The sequence below is a fragment of the Drosophila simulans genome, chromosome 3L (assembly GCF_016746395.2).
Source record: "Drosophila simulans strain w501 chromosome 3L, Prin_Dsim_3.1, whole genome shotgun sequence".
NCBI classification, from domain to species: domain Eukaryota; kingdom Metazoa; phylum Arthropoda; class Insecta; order Diptera; family Drosophilidae; genus Drosophila; species Drosophila simulans.
In genome coordinates, this window is record NC_052522.2 from 4,628,391 (window position 1) to 4,655,969 (window position 27,579).

The 27,579-nt window shown below is 40.7% G+C and overlaps 4 protein-coding genes across 5 annotated transcripts in view; 2 read left to right on the forward strand and 2 right to left on the reverse strand.

Annotated features, from left to right (window-relative positions):
• LOC6736820 overlaps positions 1-27,579 on the forward strand; it is a 104,996-nt gene that overhangs the window by 1,362 nt on the left and 76,055 nt on the right. For both annotated transcript variants that reach the window (XM_039294322.2, XM_016170885.3), the window contains exon 2: positions 13,535-13,568. The gene's annotated coding sequence lies outside the window, so the exon portion shown is untranslated. The remainder of the gene's footprint in view (positions 1-13,534; positions 13,569-27,579) is intronic.
• LOC6736813 lies at positions 72-742 on the reverse strand. The gene has a single exon (XM_002083633.3). It carries the CDS (start codon positions 609-611, stop codon positions 195-197), a length of 417 nt encoding a protein of 138 aa, XP_002083669.1. The 5' UTR covers positions 612-742; the 3' UTR covers positions 72-194.
• On the forward strand, positions 3,326-4,053 carry LOC27206280. Its single transcript, XM_016170882.3, has one exon. It carries the CDS (start codon positions 3,672-3,674, stop codon positions 3,969-3,971), a length of 300 nt encoding a protein of 99 aa, XP_016030473.1. The 5' UTR covers positions 3,326-3,671; the 3' UTR covers positions 3,972-4,053.
• On the reverse strand, positions 15,113-15,895 carry LOC27206249. Its single transcript, XM_039294323.2, has one exon. The coding sequence runs from the start codon at positions 15,791-15,793 to the stop codon at positions 15,443-15,445; it is 351 nt and encodes a 116-aa protein (XP_039150257.1). The 5' UTR covers positions 15,794-15,895; the 3' UTR covers positions 15,113-15,442.

Here is a 27,579-nt window from a genome sequence, read left to right on the forward strand (position 1 = left end):
AATTTACATATGTAAATGCATTGTTTATAGTCATTGGAAAACATATTAAGTAAATAATAAAACATTTGGCATTTTGCTCTTATATATTTATTTATTCGATAATGTTCTTAAGTAATCTTCATGTTCAATGATTTTTAATCGTCAACAATTAAAGAAAACTAGTAAATTTAAAACTGCAATAGATTAAGTTGAACTTAAACGAAGATCTCTGGTCCGAAGATGTCCATCTTGGAGAACTCTCCTGTGGAGGATCGGGGTTTCGGTGGAGTGCTTGGCGCCTTGACACTCACAACGGGGGCGGATGTGTTGGCACTAACTTCGATTTTGTTGGCGGAGGAGGAGCGCTTGCGTCGCATGTTCTTGAGCTGATCGCGCAGCTGCTCCTTGTAGACGAGCTCCCTCTTGCAGGCTTTCAGGTCCTCCATGCTGCAGTGCTTCATGTGGCGGATGGTGCGGGACACCAGGCCATCGATTATGTGGATCTTGGTGCGGGACAGCCGCGTGGGTTCCGCATGACGGCGGGTCAGCTCGCTCTGGTACTGGAAAAGTAGATAGCCCACGCTCGGACGAGCTCCGCGTCGGTGGTTGGCGCTGTTACGTTGGACTTCCATTTCAGACAGTATAGCTCCTTTGTCGGTTTTTTGTATTGACTTAAAAATGCTGGCTACGACAGGGCGAGCTGTGACTGCTTGGCAGCTTGAGCTGTGAATGATGTCCTTTCGTGGTTTACCAGGATTATTTATATCTGGGGCGCTTAGCTACCTGTTGACCCGCCGACTGACCTGCTGACTTGTGCGAGTCGCGTAATTACCTGAAGTGCTCCGGTAAAACCAGAGATCCTTCCTCCTTCTTTCCTCCCTTTTCTGATCCCTTGCTAAGTTGACATCCCAGGCCAAAGATGCTGTACCTATTTCTTGCACACGTGTGGGTGGTGCTCAGGTTGGTGCTGGGTTGGAAATGGTTTATGGCTTGACCTTTTGCTTTAAGATATTTCAGTTGAGCTGGCGCTGAATAAATATGGGGATAAGGGAAAGATTAAAACGGTGACTAAGTGTCTGAGGATTGCGTTCAATCGTTTTAAGCTTAGATTAGCTACCGACCAACACTTGCTGGTGGAAAATTTATCAATGAAATGAATAATTTTGAAAGGAGCTGAAATGCAGCTGAATGAAATTTAAGTAAAAACCCACAAAAATATTTAAAATTAATTGTAAGGCCATGCAAATATATATATTAAAGTGGTTTTAAAGTTTAGGATATATGTCCATATTGTGTTTCAAAAAAATGTTTATCTTTTTGATTCTTTGATTCATTTACGAATTATAAATTAATTTACTCTATTAAATGTAATGATTCTTTATAAGTCACATGCTTGCGTTTTTTGCTTAAGAATTACTCTCAAATTGTACCATTTTTCACGAAAGTTCGCCTTTTAAGTCCAATCATACTGCAACTAAATAAATTCCCTTTCAACTCTCGGCAAATGAAAATCATTTATATTTAATGAGTTGCCATGAAGTGATAAATATAATCCCAAAGTGGCACTCGTCCACTCTTTCTCCTGTTTTTTGTTTGTGCCCGACAACCAACCAACCCACTTCTGAAGGACTGCGTGTTAAATATTTATTTATGAACGAATGTCTGCGACCTTGTCTTGACCCCCTTGGCCATAAAAGCGATTTACTGTGGGCTGGTTAGATGGTTTTAAAAATGCTTTTCATGTAATTGTAATTTCACTTAACGTAATTGACACGCGGCCCCCGCTTTTAAAACGCTCCCAATCAAGTTAATTTCAACTTAATTACGAGCAAAGGAAAGTGAAAATTCCCTCAGCATTGTCTTGTGGCTTATCGAACGAATTCTTCTTAAGACAATTTATTGGCCTGCATTAAGGCCGAAATAATAATAACGCTGGCTATAATGGCTATAACAATGACCAGTGAAAGTTGCTTGGTATTTTATGATAATTCTTTGGTGGTAAATAAATGATGATTCAATGCCCATTTGGGTGCTAAATGCAAGGGCCGCGAGCTGCGATGCGCCAATGATGATGATGGCGAGATGTAGCCATCATTATGATTGTCTCGTCTGGTTTAATATACGATGGAATAAATGCCTCGGCACGCACAGATTTGGTGCCCCATCATCAGATCGAATCCAAATCCATATCGATGGCCAGTTCATTGAGCGCGTTGAATTGGAAGCTGTCGGCGAGCTGTCAAAAGCAGAGTTGCTCAAAATGCCTGCTAGTCAGGTCAGCAACGCTTCGATGGCCTTTTTAGTCAGCCCCTGGGCCACCGTTATGACCTTAGCCCACCAATGTACCTGCCCCTACCTGCGTAGCCAACCTTACGACCATAAAAGGAGGAGGATGAGTTCGAGCTGCCTTGAGGGGTCATAAAACGCTGATGCTGCACATTTGCTTAATCCGGCGCGTGGTCTTTCCCAAAGTTCTTAATCCGGTTTCGAAATCCTTTTGTTTTCGCTACATTTCAGCTACTAAGTGCAATTATAAAAGGATTATGCCATCTCCTGACCCAAAGGCACACTCGACCCGAGCATCCACTTTCGTTATGAATTACCTGGAAGTAGTTAAGTCTGTTGCAAAAACTCCCTGGTCTTTCGGGAACTGCAGTTATGCTAATGATTTCCATTTACATACGCTCCTTCCTCTGCGACACATGTGTAAATTGACGTACTTTACGTTGATGTCACTCAGGTGCTGAGTCAGAAAACTCTACTGGCTGCCTTACGTGGAAATGGTTTTTAGTTCTCAGAGCTTCTACGCTGGCGGTTGGTTCATTGAGGTTCCCCAAGAATTCCGTGGAACGGTGGCCGGTGAAAGGTCTACTTTGGGTAAAATGCAACGAACAAACAGCGAAATACAAGTTCTTGGGAGTTCTACTTGGAATTTGTGGGAATGCATGGGAAAAGCGATGGAAAGCGCTATTACAAAGCAAAGCTATTACAAAGCTCACAGAACATTCTTTGTTATAATAAATTACCTTAAGCATCTTGTTAACAGATATTTGTAGCAATTATTAAATAAATATACATGAATAGAAATGAGACATGAGAGTTTTCTCAACCTTTCTGGAATTTTAAGGTATATTATTTCATTAGTAAAAATGTCAGTTTTGTAAGTAAAGTATTGAATTTCCTGTAGTACAGTCGTAGTACTCAAATTGTAAGGTAAGCCATACTATTTTGGTTAACCATGTCCTCACCTGTAGATCCTTAAACCACTTCCTGTAAATCCTGTTCCAGAATATTCTGTCGAATGTTTTAGACAAGTTCGTGCGAGTTGCCTTTTCATTTCATTTCATTTATTTAATCCGGGAATCACTTTTACTTACCCTTTCCCTGGCATAATGTGTAATAATGTCTGGTCAACCAAGCGAGGGCTTAAGATCCAAAATGGGGATTAGCATGGATTAGGTCATGAAATATTTTGGCACAAATATTTACAGGGGAGACAAGCGGCACTTGACCTGTTTTGACCTGGCCGATTAGGTTACAGGTAGTAACCAACAGGTAACCAATCAAAGGTTTAGATAGATATATAAGAACCGCTTTTCGGTTTCGAGGATATCACTATTCGACGAGAAGTCAAGGCGAAAAGAACTCGTTACTTTCACCCAGCACATATCATCTCTAACCGCAAACCCACCATGGAGCAGGAAAAGATGCTGAAGCCCACTGTCACCTATCATCTGTTCCTGTACCGCGTCGAGTTGGCCCGTCGGAATGCCCGGCAGCTGCGGCTTTCCCGCACCAAAATCGAGATCACGGACGAGCTCATCTCCAATACGGTGCGCAATCTGAAGACGTGCAGCTTGGACGACCTGAAGGCGGTCAACCGGGAGCTTCTGTTCAAGCGGAAACTGCGGAGCAACGTGTCCAAGCTGAAAAAGGAGGCCATGCGGCAGCAGCGCCAAGAGAACCACGACAACTCAGCGAAACAGGATTAGTGTCGAATCAATCAGAGCGCTTTGATTTATTGTATATAGCCTGTGTAAATAAATACTTTTGATAAGACTTTTGCATTGAAAACGCTTTTGAAACTTGTTCATTTTAATGGTCCAAGGGGGAGAAAAAACTGGTAGCTGATTCAGCTAAGAGCTGCTCGTTTGCATTGAACTGTGGGTACACTGAAAAAAAAAAAACTGAATATATTTTAGGTTGTTATTGAAATAGGAAACATGTTAGTTTGAGAACTATAGATATTCGTATGAACTGTGTCATTCAGTCCAGTCAAGAAGTAAACTTAGTTTTTTTCGATATTTTCTTTCTGTGTACAAATTAACGGCAAAGCCAAGCCAAGTCACCAGAGATCCGCTCGAAAAAAGACCTCTGACAAGCGCTGACCCAAACCAGTTGGAAACTTTATGATCGCTGCTTTTGTTTTATCTTCTTGACGTTTTGTTTTTGCCCCGCCAACTTAATTAGAAATTGCAAATGCAATTAACAAAAGGCAAACGGCCAAATGCCAATTTTTTAATAAAATTTTAATTCGATATATATAGTATATAGTACGCATACATATGTGTGTGGCGCTATAAAGATATACAAAGATTGGCTGACACTGAGCGAACGCGATGGAAACCAAATAAAACTGGTTCGTTGCATAAATTAACAAAAAGGCAGAGCGGCAACAAAGTCAAAGAGTTGAGTTAAGTCAAGTGAAGGGGGTGGGCATGGGAGTGTGGGAGCAGCAGCATTAAAATGAGAAGAAACAAAAAGTTAGCAACTTGCTAAAAGTCAGCGAAATAAATAAAAATCAGCCAACGTTAACAGACGTTGGCTGAAACAGTTTTGCCTTTGTTTCTCTATGGCTTCCACTCCACCGAGGTCCGAATTTCCGAGTTTCCGAGCTCCAGACAAATTTATTTCGTGACATTGTTCAATTTATGTGAGTCCGCAGCTCCTCCGAGATGTTGTAATAAAACAAGCCCAGTTCATAGATCGCAACAGATGTCGCTGCCTCGAGTTTCTGAGTTTCGAGCTGCTGGCGCCAACTCTCGAAATAATTGCGGCGATCATTCTTGGCTTTAATCCCATAAATCATATGCCGCTCAAGATATGCTGTTGATTTTTTATGGTCTGCAAATGCTGCTGGGACAGCATAAGCATCAAATTTAACTGCACACTTATTGCTTTATTTTGAAAACAGCAATAAAAAATTATATATTTTTATTTACAAGGTCTTGAGTGTAAAAATTTATTTCATTCCTGTTTCAAATATTGAGATACTGGAGTGCCCTGTTAAGCATTTTAATATATTTCTACATTTTTAACTGCATTTAATATTATATGACAACTCTTAAAGTGCGAATTTTGTGGAAGGTTCTGACTTTCAGCTTTAAGCTTTGTTAAGAAGAACAATCCCTCGAATTCTCTGCTACATTTCATAATTCATCAAATATTCTAGTCCGAGGCAAATCAAAGTTTTCATGCCTCTCACTTTTGATTAGAATTCTCTTTCTCCGCCAATCACAAATTGTTGGCTTCAATAATTCATTGTTTTTGCCGCCGTCACTGCTTTTGGCAACGACTATTGAAGGACAGACAGGCGGGCTTAGAATCGCAGACAACTTGAGGTTGCTGCTGTGTTCTACTTGACAAATGGATTTCTGTGGCCTGACCCACGGCGTCAATGGCAACCGATTCGCCGCGGCATAGGAAAATCATCAAATCACGACTTTCAGCTCTTTTGATTGACATGCACAAAAAGGAGCAAAAAGCGACAGAACAAACATTAACAGCAAAAACTACGTAACGCCGCCCGATTGTTGTTCATAATTAAAGCCAGCGGCCCGAGGCTGTTGAAAAAAATAAGTCAGTAAAAATCACAAATTTCGCAATAATTCTTTGGCGTCACCGGAGTCGCCAGTCGTCGTCTCGAGGTGACAGAGAATGAATCTAACAGTTCGCTCTAACCACCAAGGAATTAACTCGCACACTCTATTCTACTGTGTATGTATAACCACATAACCAATACGCCCCGTTAGCCAGAGCGCTTATTACGCATAATTAGCATATTTAGTGTGGCTCGAAGATTGCATCCCGCCGAGTAATTACTTCGATACCCTGCCTCAGTTTCGCTCGGTTACAAGTGACACAGCATTACTGGGCACTGAGAGAAAAATTAGGGTATTAGGTACTACATTTTATAAGGTTTTGTGAAATACTTATAGCTTTACAGCATTGTTCTTAGCAATTTTTGTAACGATATTTGAAAACATTATTTTTTCAATGGATTTTCTTATAGTAAAATTGTTAGCATTATCTTTTTTAGTGTGCTCATTTCAAGTTAAGCCTCATTTAGAGCCGCACTCTGTTACCATTGCCACGAACCAATTGACCAACCCACCATGCCGCCTCCGCTGCCCCTCCCCCCACCGCCTCCTTAACGTCTTGACCGCTCAGCTTGTACCGTTCACTTTGCGGCCATTTCAGTCGCCAACGCCAGTCGACAATCCAAGAAACAACAACTACAAGAGCAACTAAGGCAACAATTGTCGCATTTGACATTTAGCTACAATTACTTATTTTTTTTAGCCTTCTTTCGTTGCTTATATTTGGCATGACTCGGCTGGCCACATCTACACCCCTTTTGCATTTCCATAGCGAAACTTGTTATAATTTTAAAATATGCACACTCTTTTTAACCGCCACTTTTGTTTTCAAGGTGTTGCGGTCAATTAAAGTGCGACAAAAATGTTTTTTCCTCATGCGATGAAAAACAGCTGACAAGAGATTCGCTGGGCTATTTTTAGAAAGTCGTTCATGCTTATGTACATGTATATACATATGAAATCAATATTTCAGACTAAGCGTTTATGGATACAAGTAATATATTGATATAAATTTCTTATGTGTGGCAGATATCTTTTATTACATAAAATATTCTCAGATATTCTAGTAAGCATATAGTAGGTTTTTAGTAGGAAAACTTGTTTTTTGATTTATAAAACTCCAAGCATGGCTGAATTGTCCTTTTCTGCTGGCATTTCCTTTGTTTCTTGCAACTCAGCTCTGGCCAAAACAGGCAGCCCGATGCCCCCAGTGAGTTGCATTGTGTCTCGAAGGTGTGGCCGTTGCACTTTTCCACATCCAGCGATATTCTGCTGTGGGCGTAAGCCGCTGCCCCCAAAAACTGGATTCGACATCGCTAGGTCTGTGCGCGGCCCAAAAAAAAAAAACCGACTTCTTGGGGCGGCCCCCAGTGAGCCTTTCATAACTTTTGGCATTTACAATATTTAATCATATTTCGTGAGGACCGTCGACCGTCGACCGACGACGGGCAGAAATGTCGTTCGAGCGTAACTCATGGATACTTTGTGGGCCTGCATCTGCATCTTTCTCTTCGGCAATTTAACCGTTTTCATTTTTTATGCATGTGCATTGCATTTGTAGCTCATTTGCATTTGCGGTTGCTGGCGTCGTCATCCTTGCGCTGGGTGTCTGCCATGCAATTTGCAGCGAAAAATATACAAAAAATTAAATAAAGAAAATATACAAAAAATTGAACCGAACGAGTGGCGGGCGCCGAGCATTTGGCGGCATTACATTTAATTTTATTAAAGAAAAACTTTGCATGTGTGTGGGAATTGCACAAATGACAACAGGCGCAAGTTGCTGCTGCTGCTGTTGCTGCTGCAGTTGCAACTGCTGTTGTCGCCACATGTTGTTGACGTGCATGTTGCCGCGGTTCGCCGTTTGTTTTACGGTCGTTGTGGGTGTCTGTATCTGCGAGCATCGATGAAGTTTTCCGTTCTCCAATGAGATTGAAATTGTAACGATTACGTTCATATACGTATAGCAGCCTGTTTCTTGCCCTTTGCACTTTTGAAGCCGTTGTTGCCGGTCGGCTTTTGTGGGTTTCCCCACTTCCAGAATCGCAGAAGCATCTTAACCTGTTCGATGTTGCATATTCATTTGAGCGGCCAAGGACATCGATGGCGAGAGTCACCATCATCGATGGAATGGCAGCTAAAGAGGATTCGTAGAAATACACGCGCATAAAAACTTAGAGAAAACTATCAAAATAATATATATTATTATAAATATGTTAATTAACATTTTACCAGAAGATTTCGAACAGCCAAAAAACTTTCAAAAACAACAATTAACGCTACATAAATCATACAATAAATATTTTTTTCTCTGCAGACGCAGAAGGAGAAGCCGCTATATCGAAATACTTCTCATCATCATTTGCATATGTTACACTTTATTTATTGTTGCGGTTGTTGTGTTTTTCTTTCGGTTATTCGCGCATTGCTTTACAAAGAAAATGGCGTTATGGTGCTATAGGTGTTGCGTTGGTCGGTGAGGGGGGGCGTATGGGTAATGTGCAGAGGAGCAGATATAACTCATACGCAATGTTAACCTCGCTCTTTCTTGCTCGCATATTTATAGCCGTTACGTGAGACTTTGTTTATGTGACAATTGCTTTTTGTTTCACAGTTTGGTTTCTGCACACGCTCACATGTGTATTCATTTATTTGCAGCTTTTATTTTCCTGTTTTGTTATAATTTTTTGGGAGTTGTAATTTATGCCATTCGATTGTGCAAGAATTTTGCAAACATTTGCTGTTGTCACCTCAACACTCGCTTGATGAATGGAAGCCTTTCAAGTTCTCGCTGAAGTTAATTAATTGTGCACTTAAAAAAAGAAATCAGGATTGAAGGTAAAATGTATGTAAAATATATATATTATCAATTTATACGGCTTAACTTGTTTCTACGAAAACGAAAGACCTCGTTTTAAAGTTATAGAATATCAGGCCTAATGGAGGTAATGGCATCAAATTATACGCTGCAACCTTTCAATACCATTAGTGCTTAGTTCGCTTACTAGAAATGTTGATGCCCTCGCACCGCCTGCTAATTGAATAAAACTCATACCACTTTTTCCGCCCAGATCGCTAGCCGCTCGTTATTGGCCAACAATGGCGGGAGATGAGAAGGGGGCCATTTCAGTATCATTTTCGCATTTTGATGTCCGATTACAGGCGGCATCGCTAACTAGAGCAGCAACAATAGAAAAAAAGGTACAATGGCAGCCGAGCAGCAGAAGCAACAACTATTATGACAGCGACTGACTGAAGCAAAAGCAATTTGTTGCACTCACTCAGATACACACACGCACACTGACAGACATCGTACAAGAATTGTATCTGTGAGAGAAGACAACTCAATGCGCTTGGCTCTTTGCTATGAAAAATGGATCTGCTCCAGAAGATTTCAGTAATCTCGTTCGTCACACTTGGCCGCTCAAGTACAAATTTATGAAGACTCTGAAGTCGAGGAGCCCTCCCTTTTTTGACCATGTCCGAGTGGGTTTTATTAACTTGTTCTAGCTTCAAGAATGTCACGGTAGACTGGCCAAAGTGTCAGTGGATTACACATTCCGATTGCCGGCTATGATGTAAGTTCAATAAATTTTCCATTGCAACAAATGGCCAGACAATGGCTGCCGGCAATCACTGTTGCCTCAGCTAATTTGCATGCCAATCTTTTGCAAAATCCCAGCTAAATGACACAAATTTTGTAGCGTATCCCCTGTGAAGAAATGGGCGTATTGTTGAAAGCACAAAACAATTAATGAGACTGCGATGATGGGCTTAATGAACTTTTGCAAAAAACAAACAATATTATGGCCAAGTGGGAAAAAGGGAAAACCTGCGATTGTCTCCAACTCCGCGGATCGTTATCCCTTTCACATTCGATTTAGCATTTAACGATGCACGAAATCAGCAGCTCCGGTGCCCATTTCCACAGCGATTTCCACTTCCATCCCGACAATTTCCACACAATTTTCAATTAATTAAACCAAAAATATTCCTGTTGCTTCTGTTGCCGTTCGGCCGGGGCCTTTTACAATTGACGTAAAATATAATTAAAATTGTTCATGTCAATTCGCAAAGCGAAATCAGAGTTGAGGGGCTTGCAGAGAGGTACAAAAAGTCAACGCGATGCGACGCATTCAATCAATGCGTGGCAGACAAAATGCAAAATGCACTTTTATTGTATTTTAAAACAAATTGAAAAGCCAACATTTTACTGTAGTAGAAGTAAAAAAGTCGGAAAATGTTGTCGGGCTTCAAAATTAAATACCACATAGTTGTATGCCCTGTACAAGATAGCAGTCCACATGGGTTCACTTTATTTAACATATCACATTTATTTAACTTAATGTACTAATTGTTGAGCATTAACTCATATACTAATTGCCAACTAAAAGTAATGTATAAAAACTAAAACCGAATGAAAACATATTTGAATAGTTCTGATATCACCTTTTTCAACATCATGTCCGAAAATCATCACCCGAATATGTTTTTACTGACCTCGATCCTCATCCGCTCATAAATTTTCATGTTGCCATGTCACTTGATAATCAGAATTTATGGTTTAATTGTTAGATAATAGAGCAAAGAATTAATTCCCCAGCTCCCATGGCATTTATGGCATAACAAAGCCCATCATGTGTCAGTTGAAAGCAGTTTTGGGTTAGAGTATTTCTGCATGCATTGCTGTGCAATAATAAATATTTTGTTTGGCTTTTGCTTATGTGTGTAGGGCTTCGCTTTTTGCGAATGTTATATGCCACTTTTTGTTGCATTTAATCTTGCATTACTCTCGTCGTAGCAGATTTGATTTTTGCTGTTGCTGGCATGTAAATGGGCTAAAAGGGCGGGGTTTGTGTGTCGTTGCATTTTTACGCCTGCCTAGTTTTATGTTTGCAGTTTTTTCAGACTTTCACCGCCGAATGCAAAATTGTCAAACACACAAGTGCTGTATAAATTTCAGATTCGATTGGACATCCCCAGGGGATTGGTATTTAATGTCGAGCAATTGGTAGTATTAGTCGATAGCAATATCGATTATTACGTAAGACTATCGCATTGGATAACAATCAAAGATTAGATTTTACTAGCTTTTTCAATTCCTTATGTATGATATCGATAGTGAAAATCAATCGAGCTATGATGTTTTCCCAAGCCTACTGAATTGTGCGACCCCAAACATCTTTTCACCTGCCTGCACAAAACGCAGCGTCAACATCATTATGGCGGTACTGCCTGATTTCTTTGACGAAAGCGCAAAAATTTTCCTAATGATGCCGCGCAAATTCAACTGCAACTAACTGTTTGCTATATACATACCCATACTCATACCCCCCAACCGATTTTCCACCGCACCGACTGCAGTAATCTGGTCATGGCCAACGTGGATGATTGTTGACTTTTATGATTTCCATTTCTTAGCATTATTATGGACGTGTGGCAAATCAACAGCAGCAAATAGAAAACACACTGCAACAGCAGCAGCAGTAGCAGCAACCGCTCCAGTGGTACAAAAAATCAATAGAAATAGAAATCCCCCGGATGGAGCAACTCTCCCCCGTTCATCTGCTGTGCGTATGCCATAAATCGTAACAATAACTACTTGCCACTTGGCCAGACAACGGGCAGACATCCACGTCGAGTTGGATTCGAACTGGGATTCGTATTCGTATTCGCATTCGGAATCGGTTTTGGACTCAGAGTTGGACATGGACATGGACGTGGACATGGGGCATAGACGCATAGAAGGCGGCATACGATTTCACTTGACTGACAAACAGACATAAGCAAAGTGTTTGGCTTCACTCGCAGCTCGATTTGTTGGCCATATCCCTCAAGTGACTTTCTAAGCGATTCCGAATGCCTGCAACATGAAAAATGTGGAGCGAAGGCAGTGCAGCAGTGGCAGTAGCAAAAACAGCTCAATGCCATTATCATTGGGCTGCAAATCCCCAATTACACGTAATAGGCACAATGTACGTATGCTGGTGTGGCTTCATAAAACACTTGCATCTTACGATCCTTGAGACTTCGGCTTACTATCTTTGGTATGCGAACTTTTGTTGTGGTTATTGGCATAATTTTGCTATCGCTCTTATCTTACCAACGATTTCCCATGAATTATCTGCTATAAACTTGTAAAGTACAGGTTTTGTATGTTGCCTAGCTCGCAAAGGCAGCTGTATCTCAGGATCTATTAGAGTTCAGGAAACCGATTTTGGTATGTGAAATTCTTTGATGGCAGGGATTGTAAAAAAGATTTCGTTTTATACCTACACTAAAGTTGATATTTCCTTATTGGGTACATTACGATGAAAACACTTTGGGTGCGAGCACTGGGTATAATTCCAGTCGAAACACACATCTATCTCTTTGACAAGGATCTTCGGCCCATAAATCCACCTTCTCCAACCCACTCGTCCTTCAACTCGTGTCCAGTGTTGTGTAGTGTGCTCACAAATATTGTCCCATACAACTCATAAAAAGCCCATTTATAACTGTTAACTTGTACAAAAGTATTTACAGACGATTTAGCAGCTCACAGAATTACAACCATCGCCACACAATTGCAATTGTTTATTTGTGTTTACTCCTCTCACACCGCCCCCTTTCAGCCCCACCACCCACTTTTACCACCCGACCCCTCCCCAATGAATTTCCCCCCTTCAGTGGACTGCTTCTTCTGCTTTGGCAACTACTCCATCCATCTCCCTTTTGGTAGCAATAAAAAGTGTTGTTATTTGTACAATGTTGTTTGTTTGAGCCGGAGTGTGTTTTTTGTTTTGTTTGCCATTATTGTTGCTATTATTACAGTTGTTGTTACATTGGTCGTTGTTTAGTGGCCAACACAGCTGCTGCTGACACGCAGAATTCAATGCAACAAGAAGAAGCCCAAGTGCAAAACGAAGAGTAAAAAAAAACAGGAAAAGCAAACAAACCAACAGCAGTAGCAAAAATCATCGGGAAAACTCAAATAGGTAGAATCCAAAGTTTCCCATTGTCCCACGGCTGAATGAACATAAAGACATGGGTACACGGAACTGGCGAAGCGATGGGGCATTATGGGGTTAATGATAACATTCAGCACGGTGTTAAGAGGTTCGCTTTGCACCAAGTTAAATGAAGGAAAGTTAAAAATCTTAAGCTGAGATATTATTAAGTTGAGCAATTGAATAAGTTTTTGTTTTGATAAGTTTGTTAAAGGGGCGATTGTATACATTTACTACCAAATATACTACCGCATAAAAACCTCATTGATGATTTCCATATTTTTAAAGGCTTATTAGCAAAGCTCTTTGCATCAACAGTGGCTCAAATGCTGTGGGCCGAGAATAGATAAAATTCAGCCAAGAAGAAGCGGCCGAGTTAGTTTCGTATTTGCGTAGTTCACATTTGTTTTTGGGCATTGCTATTGCAACAATTACTGCAGCGTGAAATAAAGGAAAAGCAAACAAATGCACTTTATCTGCTGGCCAACAGAGTGCAGCAGCGCATTTACAGGAAAATGGGTTATGAAAAACAATTTGAAAAGGTATTAAATTTATGTCAGTCCCCGCCCCTGGGTTGTTGTAAAATTTTATATGCACATACAAACACGCAGTTGGTCGCTGTCAGCAGAATTTCTCATATTGATTTTGCCTTAAATAATAAAAACTCCTTTTTGCCCTCTTTTCCAGTGTGCAGCGTTTAATGGCCAATGGATAAAGTGAGGTAAGTGAAACAAAAAGCCCGAAGGGGAGCGATTTTGCAGCATTGCTTATTAAAAATAGCAGGCTGCAAAAAAGAATCCTAAAGTGCATGGACAGAGACACAGACGCAGTCACGAGGCTCGTTGTAGTATTTTTCAAGAATTGGGACAACAAGGCGCATAAATAACCGACATGCCAACAAAAAAAAGCAGAAACAAACCGAAGGAAAAGCTGGTAAAAAACTAAGCGAAACTCGCCGAGATACTGCACTTAGAATAGTAAACAGCGCTGGGGAATAGGCTTGGTTACACAGAGAAACTAAGATATTAACTAAAAAACATACTTTAAGGTACCAACCATCATGTATCTAAAAATTACCATAAATGAAACTTCAATGATAATAATTCTTATTGTAAAATTTAAACATCCCAAATCCTAATATTTGCATTTTTCAACTCAGTCCACAATATGCGATTGCATTTTAAGCATATTTCAAAATTGTAGAATTAAAGTTAGAACAATATTTTTCCAAGTGTGTGTGCTCCTTGCGAGTGTGTGTAAAGGAATTGCAACTAAATACGAGAGCTAAGATGAAACGCAATGCATCCCGCCCCCGCACTGCTCCCCTGCCACCACACGGCATTTGCCCACTCTGCCGCACAGTGGGAGCAAAAAGAAAGCGCACATACCGGTTTTCCGCGGCCCAGAGACACTGCGAGTGTTGTATAGTACACGGGGACAGGTTTATTTTCCCGTTGGGACTGTGTGACAAATCAAGCGAGAAGCGAGAGCGAAGACAACAACCGCGACCAGAGAAAAACTAAAAAGAAGACGCAGCCTTCGTGCGCGAAAAACGTCAATGGCCAGGAAAATTCTGAGTGGCGGAGGGGCTCGTGGAAAGCGGCGTGCAAGAGGCACGGCGCACAGCTGCGACGCGCGGCGTAATGGCAGCAGGAAATTGAAAAAAAGTTGCCGCGCGCTCACCTTTGGGCGGCTTCTGTTGCCTGTTCTTCCTTGCCTGTTCTTGGCGCTTGTCTTTTCCACGAGGTAGTTTGGGGTATATGCTGCAGACCCAAAACATGATAGAAAGTTGCACTTCAGAAGAAATGCAAAATTTCAATTTATTTGTACAACTATACAAAATACTGCAATTGTATTTTTCATTCACATGATTTACAGCAAAGTGGATAGTAAAAGCCTCGTTTATAGCTTTTTTTTTGACAGGAGTCAAATTAGCATTCAATTGTTGTTTGCTAGTTAAAATGTTGTACAGTGCCAGGTATCCGTTTAGCTGTTATTTCCTTGTAGTTTTCAGTTTTTCCTGCACTTGACAGACGTTGCCACCTTAACCGCCTAGGAAAGAGTGTCAAAAGTCAAACACTTTTGCTTGTCTCAGCCCCGATCTCTTGAGTTGTGGAAGTCACACAGAAAGTCGCAGTTTTTTTTCGTGATTTATGATACTTTTTTTGGCTTGGCTAAGGCCAGCTTAAAGTCCGTGGCCCAGAAAGAAGGAAAATCAATTCTGCAAACGAGCGAAGATAAACGATAAATAGCTAATCACAAATCTTTTGGCACATTGTTATGCAACTATTTTATTGAGCGATAGTCTTCTGTTTTAATGCTAGATTTATATAATAATTCATATAAGGCTGTAATGCCGTAAAACTAAATAATATTTGTAAAAGATGATATCACAAAATCTACTTCTGAGTTCCTTTTTTATGTTACTGCTTTCCTGAGTGTAGACAAGAGTATTCAAAATAGTCAGAAAGATTAAACCTATAGCTTGAAAATCTTGATTTTCTAGTTTGTCAATAAGAGTTATCATACTCTTTAAATTACTTAATATGGTGCTCAATTAATGAATTAATTATTGCCTTCCGCATTATGCTCGTACTATAGTTTGCCGATTTCCTGGAGATACTTTCGCTTGCGTTTCTGCTGCTTCTCGAGTTGCCGCTGCATATTGGTTCGCAATCTGTCCCGATATTCCCGTTCCCTATCGAGTGCACTCATCTGCTGGGAACTGGCCTCCGCGTCGAACTCGAGGTCAAAGGCCGTCTCCCATTGGCGACGCTGCTGCAGCTGGATGAGCTCGTTTGTCAGCTGCAACTTGGTGCTAGCGATTCGCATCATCTTGCGCCTGGGCCGCCCCAACTCCCTTCGGTGGAGGTAGAGGGCATAGCTCACGGATTTCTCCCTCCTCTGGGAGTTGCCACTGCAATCGCTGCTGGAATAGTCTGACATTTTCCTCTCGTATCTTCTATGCAAATTGAAACGTTCTCCTCACTGGTTTGAGGCCAAATGATGCAATCAGTGCGTGTGCGGGCGACTTTTAAACCACTCAGGTATATGGTATATGGTTCGATGCGATGTGGGTTTCCTCGAGATTTCCCGGTTTCCCAGGTATGCAAAAATCCTGGATTTATTGCCGCACATTATATCTTAAGAGCTCAATTAGGATACCTATACCTGCCCCCATAACTGAACCTAATCCCGCGACGCGACTTGAACTGATTACGTTTTCCAGCTCGGTTGTTGGTGCCATCGGTGCTCCGGTGTCATTGCCAGCAGGCAGAATCGCAAAATAGAGAGCTCCAGGTTCAATGCAAATGCAAATGCGCTTTGCATGTTGCCGCTAATTGGCAACAGTTGTCGATGCTACTGTTCTTTTGCTGCCACACGACGTTCCCTCTAGCTTCGGTGCAGTTAGCGAAAAATCTAGGCCCAAGACAAATCAAAGATAGATCGGGAAGAATTCCAAGAATTCAGTTATTCCCTTTTGGAATTCCAACATAATACAAGAGGTAAATTACTTTTAGTAGTCCGTGTAGTATTTTATAGCAAAATTGCGAAAGGTATTTAGTATTCTAAACGTTCTTTATATAACTATATCTTCAATTAAGCATGACAATGGAAAACCACTTAATCTACCGAAATAGAATAATTTCGTAAGAAATCAGATTTTCTGTGTTTTCAAGGTTTGTTGTCTGTTTGGTCTCAAAGCCTCATTAACTATTCACAATTAGTTCTGCGTTTACTAGAGCACATTCTCGCTTTTAGACAATTTATGTTAGTGTAAGGTTTTCAGTTCTTTTTTCTTGGGCCGACGTGACCGGCATGATTAATGAACGCCGTTATGCTTTTATGGCCGATATGGAGGCAAAGCCCTGCGTTTAGTGTCCATATCCATGTGTGTAATTCGTGCGCATGCGTCGCTGCCTTAGAGGTGTTGCATAAGTCGGCGCCATAAAGTGAGCCGGCAGAAAAACAATAAAACACCAGCAAATTAGAAATTACCTTTATGTGCAATACGAGGTAGCGTAGAAAAAAAAGAAATACAACGATAAGCTGAAAAAATGGTAACAAATTTACACACAATGGGCAGTTAGCAGCCTGTGGTAGGGGCATTGCCTTGTGGCAAATGTGCGTGGCATTACATCAGCGGTTTCTTTTGGCCAACTCTGCATCTGCGGCCTCATTAAGCCCGGGTTAAATCGGAACTGTAGTTTCCAAGCCGGGGTTAATCGGAACTATACACATACGTATGCATATGTAGTTGCCAAGGCGGAAACTCAAAGGCCCCGCAATGTTGCAGATTCAAACATAACTGCCAAGTGATTTCCCTTTAGCTGAGGAAAAGCCAGTGCTAATTAACCCACATGGCCAAGAGTGTAAAGTGGAAATTGCTGTGCAGCTTTTCCAGCTCTCGAACTGTAAAAAAAAACTATTCCAGTCCAACTGCATTACAATGTTATCCAAATGACAATACGCAAAATATATACATATCTCCCTAAAAACTTTTCCGGGTGGCGACAAATTTCCAACTGGCAAAACTCCATGTAACAACAAAATATATAAAAACGTAGCTACAACATGGCAAACAAAACGACGAAAAGGGAATATTTTCCACATCAAAATGCACATAAATAATAAATGGAACCAGCCAAACGGCCAGAACAGGAACTCGAAACCTGAAACAAAAGAGAATCGAGATGCCAGAATCGGGCGAACTGAAAACTGAAACTGAAAACTGAGTACGGAAAGCTGAAAACTGAAAAACAAATAGAAAAAAACCAAGAGAAAATGTCGGTCAGCAGAAGGAGCTTTTGTGTTTTTCGGGACAATTGTTAATAATGAAAGCGCTGGCAGAAATTATGAAATTAATTTTCCAATTTTAATTATGCAACAGTTGCCAGCTTCTCTGGCTCTCCGCTCCTCAAAATGCAAATTGACTGGCACATGCAGAAAGTTGCTGAAGTGGAGACCCTTTTGTGGCTGCTGCATTGCCCAGTGGATTACTCCTTCTGGCACACCCACCTCCCGCGCTCCATTCAATTATGGCCCACACAGATACACACACTCGCATTCAGATGCAGGCATACGCATCCATGAGATTTCAGTGCGGCGGTCTGCGCCACGTTGATTAGAGCTAAGCCCTAAATTAGTTGCTGCCGTTGGCCGCGTTGATGGCACGACCTTAAGACCACGTTAATACTACCCCTTTTGGGATTCAAAATGGGCCGCTCGATGAAGTCATCCAGATGGCAGCGGATGTGGAGTGGGCAGCTCAGATTTTCAATTGATATATATGACTTATGCCTAAGCTATGCCTCTAAATAAGCAACGTAGAATGGTGATTTCCCAGTACATTCCCTTATAAAGAATATTCATTAATTATTTTAAAAGAAATTTGTAAATATATATATATGGGATTCACATATATTTATTATGTGATTATTATATATTTTCAGCTATTCTTTAGGCGATTAGTTCATAATTAAATTAGTGTGTCATGGTTTGGTTCTTAGTTGATTGACTATATTTTAACATCTGAGCTCTAAATCGTTAATTATTAATTTGAACTTCATATTATGATACTAAATGATTTTGCGAGTTTTATCTATATATATTTTTTAAGTTCGTGTTCACAAGATTTTCTCTACTAGATTATTGAAATAGTATCAATCTGTCGCAAGTTGTTAATCCCGCTCAAAGGACTTTGTGGCACAGATTGTAATGTCGTTAGGGCAGCAAACAGTCCAATTTGATTTGTCGTGAGTTATATGAGTGTTAATCGTTTCCATTCCGGAATATCTTTCTGCTGGACAAGGCCGAGAAGAACACGGCGGCACTTCCGGAACTTAGTTGATGCCAACTTATTAGCGAACACCGTTTAATGGGCCCAATTAATGTCAACCAAGTTGGCGGCGGGTCGGCCAATGATTTCTGGGCGATTTTCTGTGGGCGCCTTTGGGCCAAGAGTGAAATTCAGTCGAAACGAAAGTTTCGCTTGGCCATTGATTGGCTCGCTTCGCTGCACGCTAACAAAAACGCCAAGTCCGGATCGCAAAACTTTTTCGAATCGAACATTTGTAGAAATGCATAAAAATTAATTAACAAGCAGCTGATGCCGTACAGCGATTCAGTTTTTTGGCTTAAAATTATTATTAGCCATTGCGAAGCTGGTGGAAAAATTAAGGCAAAAGCGTAAGAATTTTTAATTGGCTTTTCTGCTTCATCTTCTCCCCGGCTATTGTTGCCATTATTCTTGTTGTATTTGTTGTGTTTCCTACTCAATGCCGTCGTCATCGTCGACTTCTCGCACATTTAAGCCTAATTAACTTTCTACTTAGAGCTCAGTTTTCATCTTCTCGCCGCTGAGGAGAGTGGATTTACACTGGGGGAAAACTGTAGGTAATTCAAATTAAGTCAATGAACTTATCTTTTGAAGGGTTATTTTTTATTTACACTAGCTCTTCTACCATTTTTCAGTATATTTTGGTCGTTAGTTTTGTTGCAGTGTAGGCCATCGTCTTCTGAATTCGCTTCGTTCCTTGGCTTTGGTTCGCTGTGCAGTTTGCATTGTTGGCTTTTTGTTTCAGCCCCTATCGTGCCGTTGTACCTTATTGTTTTGGCCGCCTTTTGGTGCTTTAGCTGCTTTTTCTACTTTTGCACTGCGTCAACTTCTAATTTCATTTGAAGCCTCCGCCGTTGGCTTTGATGATGATGCCAGGGCCAAGCTCAGAACTTGCTGCTTTTTCTACAGCCACTGCTGCCACTACTGCTGCCACTACTGCTGCTGCTGTTCAAACGTGGCTAACAAGGTGAAAAGTAGGTGAATGTTAAGCAGCGGCACCAACAATGTTGGGAAAAACAAAAGAAAAATGGCAACAGCACCAACAATGACAATAAGTAAACAACATTTAGCGAAAGAGCAGAGTGGAGTGGTAAAAAACACACACAAAAAGCAAGACGACACACACAGGCAACAAAGGCAGAAGACAAAACGTGCCAAAAAAGGGTTAGAGCCAGAAACAAAAGACAAACAAACAAACATATTAACGTAAAATGTTGTTGGCCGCCGATGTTGCCGCTGAGCATGTTGCTGTTGCTGCTGCTGATGGCACCGATAAGTTGCTGCAGCAACTCCGGCATCTCGAGCATAGTACGTATCTCCGGAATTTTCATCTTTTTTCCCCCGCCTCGTGCCGGAAGTGCACATTAAGTGTTTTTAATTTCCAGTTTCGCACAACTGCAGAACTGTTTGCGAATGAAAAGCGAAAGGCGCGGGCGTGAATGGAAAGTGTTGCTGTCGCGGCCTCGCACAAATCATTTTTGGGCCATTCTTAAAGCTGTCAAAAGGAAACTGGTGAGCCAGACTGAAATACGGGGCACTGGTAAAAAATATGACTGCGAAATATATTATGCTGGTAGCTGTAGAAATTTTATTTAAATGTTTAAAAAAAGCTCGCAGGAAGTAGTCTACTTAATCCCACACTAAAACTCCTTCTGATCATATTAGTAACTTATTTACAATTAAAATTTGCAGTTTAATCTGTTTTCTTCAGATTTATATCAATAACAACACCCATGTACTCAATGTGAGCATGTGTGTTGTCAGATGTAATGACAAGCGTTTTGACCTTGAACGATGGTGCCAAGGAGTATAATAAAGTGCTGAAATCGCGTGCACTTATGATGCATTTAATTTCGAGATACAAAGTCGCACAATTTTCCCCTTTTCCTGCAACTACAATAGATGCCCAGAGATTGCAACAAAATAAAAGGGAAAAATAAGTGCAACAACTACCATTTTTAAACATGTGCGAGAGTTCACGGGGCGTGTTAACCACTTTTTCTGCGCATTGTGTTTCAGTTTGCCAACGTTGAGCTTGCTTTTTATATTTTTAACGATTTTTCTTTTGCCAGCCGGGGTTAAGCAAAAAGCTTTACAAAACATTTTCGTGTGAAAAAATTTGATTAAACCTTCACGCGTTGGCAGAACTCAATTCGTTTTTACATAATGATCGCATTTAACGAAAAATTTAATTACTATTTTTGCTCGCTGACATGTCGCTGACTTTGACATTAATCATCGCTGCCGTGTGTTGACTGGCCGTGAAGTGTTGGCCAGCTGATGGGCCACTAACGGAGTTGGCCAAACAGATTCGAAAACAATTTACTAAGCAAATGTGCATCTAACTGCATTTGCCGAATGCCACTCGAATAATGCATGATGAGCCTGCGCAGGCTTTGCTCGATCTAAGTGCACTTAAAAAAAATGGGTTAGCCAGTAAAAGGATTTATTAGATTACAGGAAAAAATGATTTAAGATTTTGCTCTATAAAAAGTTACTGCAGATTGAAATAATACAAACTGGCTTTTATTACATGGTACTTAAAAACAAATTAATTAGTTAAAATATTTGGATAATCCTTTTAAAATCCCTTCAATTTTTTTCTGTGCCAAATTAAGTGCACCTCCGTAGCGCTTTTTCCAATTTTAACGATTCAGTGAAAATGTCGCATAGATTACGTGACTTTGATGCGATTGACATAGTGGCGAGATTTATGCGTGTCCCTCCTGGCAGGTGGGCGTGGTCAGTTGGGCTTGGTTTGGGGCCCTCACGAACGTGTGTTGCCTGAAATTACAACGAATCCAAAAATGGTACAAAAAAAGCGGGGAACAGCGCCCACAACTAATTTGAATGCCTCGGCGTGTGTGTTTTTTTTTCGAGTTAGATTGAAGAGACAGTGGAAAAAGTGAGTGAGTGAAAGATCACGACCAAAAAGTTGGCAGCGAAGGCGGCACATGAAAGTTTACGACGTCGCATCAGCGAAATGGGCAGAAATTGTCGGACACACTCTGTTGCTATCTTTCGCTTTTTTTTTTGTTTACTAACGTCGAAACTTAATGGCCAAAGAAAAGCGAAACCGGGGAAAAAAGTGAAAATCCTAAACCTAAGTGGGCGCGGGCTTGCTAGAATTCTTTAATCGCCGGTGAAATGGAGAAAGAGTGGAGTTAAGTGCTAGAATCACTAGATTTCATGGTTGCCTACAGCTGGTTTCAAGCATTAGGGCAATTGAGGTAATGGATAAAACAAATCTTTGCAGAATATGAAACTAAGGAACTTGAATATTTTAAATTCTAAAACGAGTTATTCTTTTTTACTTTAAGTTAAGTCCTTAGAAGTGCAGCCTACTAAATACCTGTATCTAGTTTCCCCTTATGTCAGTTCATATTTCTACTTCACCAACTGCTGTTAATCCCTACCCAAATCCAAGAAGAACACATAATTTCTTTGCTTTTTTTGCCGGCCTGTCTGAGTGTTTAATATAATATCCCGCAAGTCTTTGTACTTTGTCGTGTTTGCTTTTTTTCCGGCCACAGGGCATTTCAAAGTCTTCCATTTCCGCTGTGAACAGGTGCGCAGGGAGGTCTGTGCCTTTTTTTTCTGAGACCTCTCAACCGAAATGTTCTTCCGCCGACTTTTTAAACGGTATTTGTATTCCATTACGGCTTGGTTTGTTTTTAGCCATTCAATTTGTCGCCGGCATTTGACTAATTTCCTTTCTCGGTAATGCAACGAATTGCAAATGTTGAGCATACGCAGTGGTGTACGCCCCTCCTATCCAAATATTTTAATGTGCAGCGTTTTGTTGAACCATTTGCAACATTCTTGTAGCTGCCACCCACTCACTCGTTCAGATGCTCAGTCGCTTATTCATTCATTCATTTATTCGCTGCACTCGTGCAACTTTCATTCATTCAAAATGCTGGGAGAAAAAATAAACCGTAAATAAAAAGCGCAAAGGCTGAAAAATAAAGCACTCGACATGCACACATAGATCTACTCCTTCTGCCAACGCCCACTCAGACAGACCCCGACCAGACTCTGATTCAGATCCAGATCCAGAGCTATATATACACATATAGCTGTAGTCATAGATACAGATACATCTGCAGCTACAGCTACAGACATTCTTTAGCCGCCAGCAGTGGAGGAGCATTTTTCTGCACAATTTATGTCTTTTAATGAAAATTTGTATGTATGCCGGTTGGAAATAAAAAATGTTAAATCAAAAAGAAAAGCAAGAAAAATGGCGCTCAACACGCTAATAACTTTTCAAAAGGAAATGTGCAACATACAGATGTACACTTACATACAGATATTATACCGACCGGAGGGCCATAAGTTACAGCAAGTGTTGGCCCTTTTCGCAGCGCTCCCCTTACCAAATTAGTCTGCAATTTGTAAAAACACTATGTCGGCGGAAGAGGGGTGGGGAGTCCTACTCTGCTTTTGGGCATTTGCGGCTTTAAACTCTGGCCCAGACATTGGTCAGCCAATTTGCCTTTTTGCCTTGGCTAATTATATATCATTGACGGCACACACATGCTGGGCCTGGTCACCATTAGTCAAAAGGGAAAAAGATATAAAGCAAGCTACTAAATTAAGAAAAAAAAAAACGGAAAACAGACCACCAATTAGCCCGGTTACTGCAATCACTGAAAGCTCGGCTCACATCAAATTAATTTGAGCTACCCAAATACCCGATCCCAAGTACCTGCATACATACTATATTGCCATTATTACAAACAAACAAACAAACAAAAGCAAATCCATTAACGAAATTGGAAAGAATGGAGTCGGAGCCAAAGTAACTGCACACAAAAGCCGATAATGCCTGGCCAAAACGGTATCTTCACTTGGCCAGAAGACCGCCGTCATTGTCCCAGCATTTTGCTTGATGTCTGCCATTTCCTTTAACTGAAATTAGTTGTATCTTGCTCGAATTCACATTGAATTAATTCAATTGCGGCAAAGAGCGGAAGGTCCAGCTATTTGAACGGCCTTTAACTGCAGATGGTTTAAAAATTAATTATGGTAAATTTGAAATAGCCTAACCAGCGTTTCGACTTTCTATTGCAATCATTTTCTTTCGGTGGGAATGCAAAACCATCTGCCATTGTGTTCTTTTGGCAGTTCACGGGAAAGACAGCGTGAATTCACTCAAATTAAATGGTAAATTTAAATAAATGTGACGTATAAATGTTAATTTCGAATATTTTACCAACACTTTTTATGTAATCCCCACATTATTGCCTTTTTTATTCATCTTTGTTATTCGTCAAATGAACCAGACGTGCATTTATGTTTTTCTTTAATCCCACTGCTTAGGTAAGCACTACTTTTTCCTATTATTTACTGTTTTCTATGTCACTATCTCAGATTCGATATTTAACTACTGCTTATGTAAACGTTCGATAAATCTTGCCAAACTATAAATAGGAAAAAACAGCAAAGGTCAGCAGAAAAGCCGTCGATACAATAAGTTTGCCAAAGTAATTGAATAGCTGAACAAGCGAACTTAAAAAGCGGAAGCCACTTGCAAGACAAACTGAACAATAGGTGGAAAAAAACGGAATCTAAAAAACGGCTCAATTTTCAAGTATTTCAGTTTATTGACAAAAAAGTGCCAGCTCACCGAACCAAGTAAAAAAAACTGAGGCGATCTATATTTGGCCACATAACACCTCTCCTCCAATTGCCCCCGGGGGTCAGCAGACCCGACTTATAGAGAAGGTAATACCCGCAAGTCAACGAGGCAACGCCATCATCTTTTTATAGCCCCAAACATCTTGACAATCGATTGGGTCGAGTCACAATTAACGACTGACATTGATATTTAATGTGATTTTGTATGCATTTCTAGCCTTTTGTCCACGCTCATAATTGTATATTTGTTGCGGTCTCTGGACAGTTATTATTTAAGCTTAGTTCACAGTGGTCTCTGATAAAGACAAATACGAAACGCAACTCGATTTGAGTTAAGTTCGATTTTAGCCTTGACTCTTGAGCCGCTTGGCCGCTTGACTTGGCTTTTGTTGTGTTATTGATTTCGAGCCGCACACAAGAAAAAATGCGCAACAATGGCCAATAATTGATCACGTTCATGGTCCAATTTGGCAGGAGTTCAGTGGGTTTGGCTGCCTGTGGTGGGGGGTTTTTCATCTGCTCAGGGTTGCATTTTGCGGGTAAATATGTTTTCAGCCAACTCCATTCCACCCTGATACCACCAGATGCCAAGAACTTCGATGGCAGCTTTTCTTTGACTGCAGAGCGAGAAATTCGCTTTTTGATCTCTGATGTAAATTAATATAACAAATTCTATACTCCGTTCTTCAATAATTAGATATATCAATGCAATTGAAGTGCTTTTAATTTTGCAAAGTTGAATTGATATTAAACAAATTATTATTTTTGAAATTGAATTCTCATTTGAGTTGTCATTATCGACTGAACCGAGAAGCCATAACTTAAAACCGCTTATGGTGTTATTAAAAATAGCTTGCGGTTGGGGAATATTTTTTTGTTGCCACAACCAGTTAAAAAGACTGCAACAACTTGACGGAAGTTTCGTTTGGGACTTGGTTATTGACCAACTTTTTGTTTCTCCCGGTGGGTTATTATTTGTTTCGTTTTTGTGTGTGTTTGTGTGCCCCGGCAATTAAGAACGCTCAGAAGGAGCAACCCGAGCTGGGCCAGCTGTCAGTCTCCTTTGGTTATTGTGGCAGCAGCTCCGCTCCGGCAGCCTCATCAATGTCGGAAACTTCATCATAACCCCGGGCCATATACGCTGGTGAGAGGGTGCAACTTTATACCACCTCAGACTTTCAAAGATGCCCACCTCCTCCTCTACAATCCTCCTCCTCTTCTGCGGCGTTCTGCTTCCGCATATGCTTCATAAACTTGCCATCTTGCATTGGCCTATAAACCGAAAGTAACACGCTCACACCGATACGCACACATGCAAAGGCAGACATTTAAGACGAGTTCCCGGGTAGCCTCTACCATTTTCAGTTACCCCGCAACGTCCCTATTTCTACCACTTTTTAGCAGGCGTTGACTGGAAGCCGCAAGAAAAAAATATTTGACCTACATCAAGTTTTCAAGTTGCTTGTTTGTGTTTCGTCTTCTTCTTGTTTTGCCTCTTCTTTCTTTTTTTTATTTTAGTCAGAGAGGCTTCTTCATCATCATCACCATCAGCATCATCATCGTCATCGTTTTTAACATCATCTTGTTGCCACGCTTTATTTCTGCCTTTACCGGCTTTTGCCTTGCTGTTGCTCTTTTCAAACCACAATATTTGCGCATATTTGGTCAACTACATTTTCTATCCCCCCTCTCTTTCTAGTCCCCTATGCGCCGTCTCTTTCATGCCTCTATCCGCTTGGACCTTGATTGTTTTCAATTTGGTACGGCATTTTCATTAATTTTTCAGCATCTTGTGTGTGTGTGTCAGTGTGTCGTTGTCGACATCTTCGTAGCATCCCCCCACTCCGCCCACGCATAAAATATTGAAAGACATTCTGCAGGCTTCGGTGATGACCAGCCAAAGAAATATCCACAACATCCGTAGAAGCAGCATCATCAAACGTGGGCAATGTCACTTTGAAAAAAAAATTACATTAAATATACCATTTTTATATGCCGTTTTAAAATGCAATCAAATGTTTCGCTATGTGCACGGTGGAGAAAATGTTTTTACTTAAAATTTATTTTAAATTGAACTGAATAAGTTATACCAATAGAAACATCTTAAAATCCTATATCCTTTATGGGCATCTTAACTCAAACATATAATCAGTATGATTTTTTTATTTGAAACTTAAATGAATGCTGAATTTGAAACTTATAGATACTAAATCTTATAAATTCTTGAATTTTGAAGTTAACATATCGTCTATCGTTCTTAACTTATTTTTCAGTGTACAATCCACTTTGTAGTGGTCTTTTTCTATGGCTCACTCTAACTTTGTCCAAGTCTGCCATTTAGTCACGCACTCTGCTGCCCCGCCCCGCTCCGCCCACATGTTCACATCTTTCCCTGATTCATAAAAAATTTGAATTTATTTCGGGGCTAACATTTTTGTTGTCTCTGTTTTGGTTTCGCTTTTATAGAAAAATTTACATATTGGGCCGAGGGCTGCAGTGGCTGTTAAATTGCACTGGTTGCCAAGGCAGGCCAACTGTTTTTACAATGAATTTCGTTACTGGAAAATGTTTGCAAATTTAAAGTGAATTTAGCTTAATGGAGGATAATTTTAGCGTTTTGTTCACAGTTACTCCGCTGTTAGGCGCGGTTTCCGCTATTGAAGCCGCCCTGCGGCTGTTACTGATATAGCCTCATATGCAGCTGGGTGTGGAAAAGTAGAAATTGAACTCTAAAAAAATAGGCAAAAATCTAAATCATATGTTTTACTGTTATAAAATGTAAAAAAAACTATTAATATATAGTGTTTTTTTTTATGCATATATTTTTGCCCAATTTTTACTGCATATTTGAATGGCTGTTCCCTTGTTTTATAACCGCCAGATTAAACGTGCAACACTGCCAAATTTAAACGAGGCCTGGAGCGGGCACCTTTGACTCGAGGCTCAGTTTCATTTCATTTCGGTTTCGAATGTAGCGAGCATTTCCATTTCCACTTGGCTTGGCACTGGCCATAGATCGCTGGGGGGCGTGGGTGTATGGGTGTTTTCGGGGGAATGCGCTCCACTGCACGGGGATCCAAACACACAATCGCTCTCGGATGCAAATCACTTGCGAAAGGCGGCGGAGACTGGGCTGGCTTGCCCCATGCAAATGAGCGCAAAATTAAATAATTAAACCAACGCCGGTCCAGCTAAACGGATGGACGGACGGACAGGCGGACGGATGGATAGACAATCATGAGTCGACTGG

What these genes read in the sequence shown, in the direction of transcription:
- LOC6736813 (XM_002083633.3), bottom strand. Translation starts at nt 611, where the DNA reads ATGGAAGTCCAACGTAACAGCGCCAACCACCGACGCGGAGCTCGTCCG.
- LOC27206280 (XM_016170882.3), top strand. Translation starts at nt 3,672, where the DNA reads ATGGAGCAGGAAAAGATGCTGAAGCCCACTGTCACCTATCATCTGTTC.
- LOC27206249 (XM_039294323.2), bottom strand. Translation starts at nt 15,793, where the DNA reads ATGTCAGACTATTCCAGCAGCGATTGCAGTGGCAACTCCCAGAGGAGG.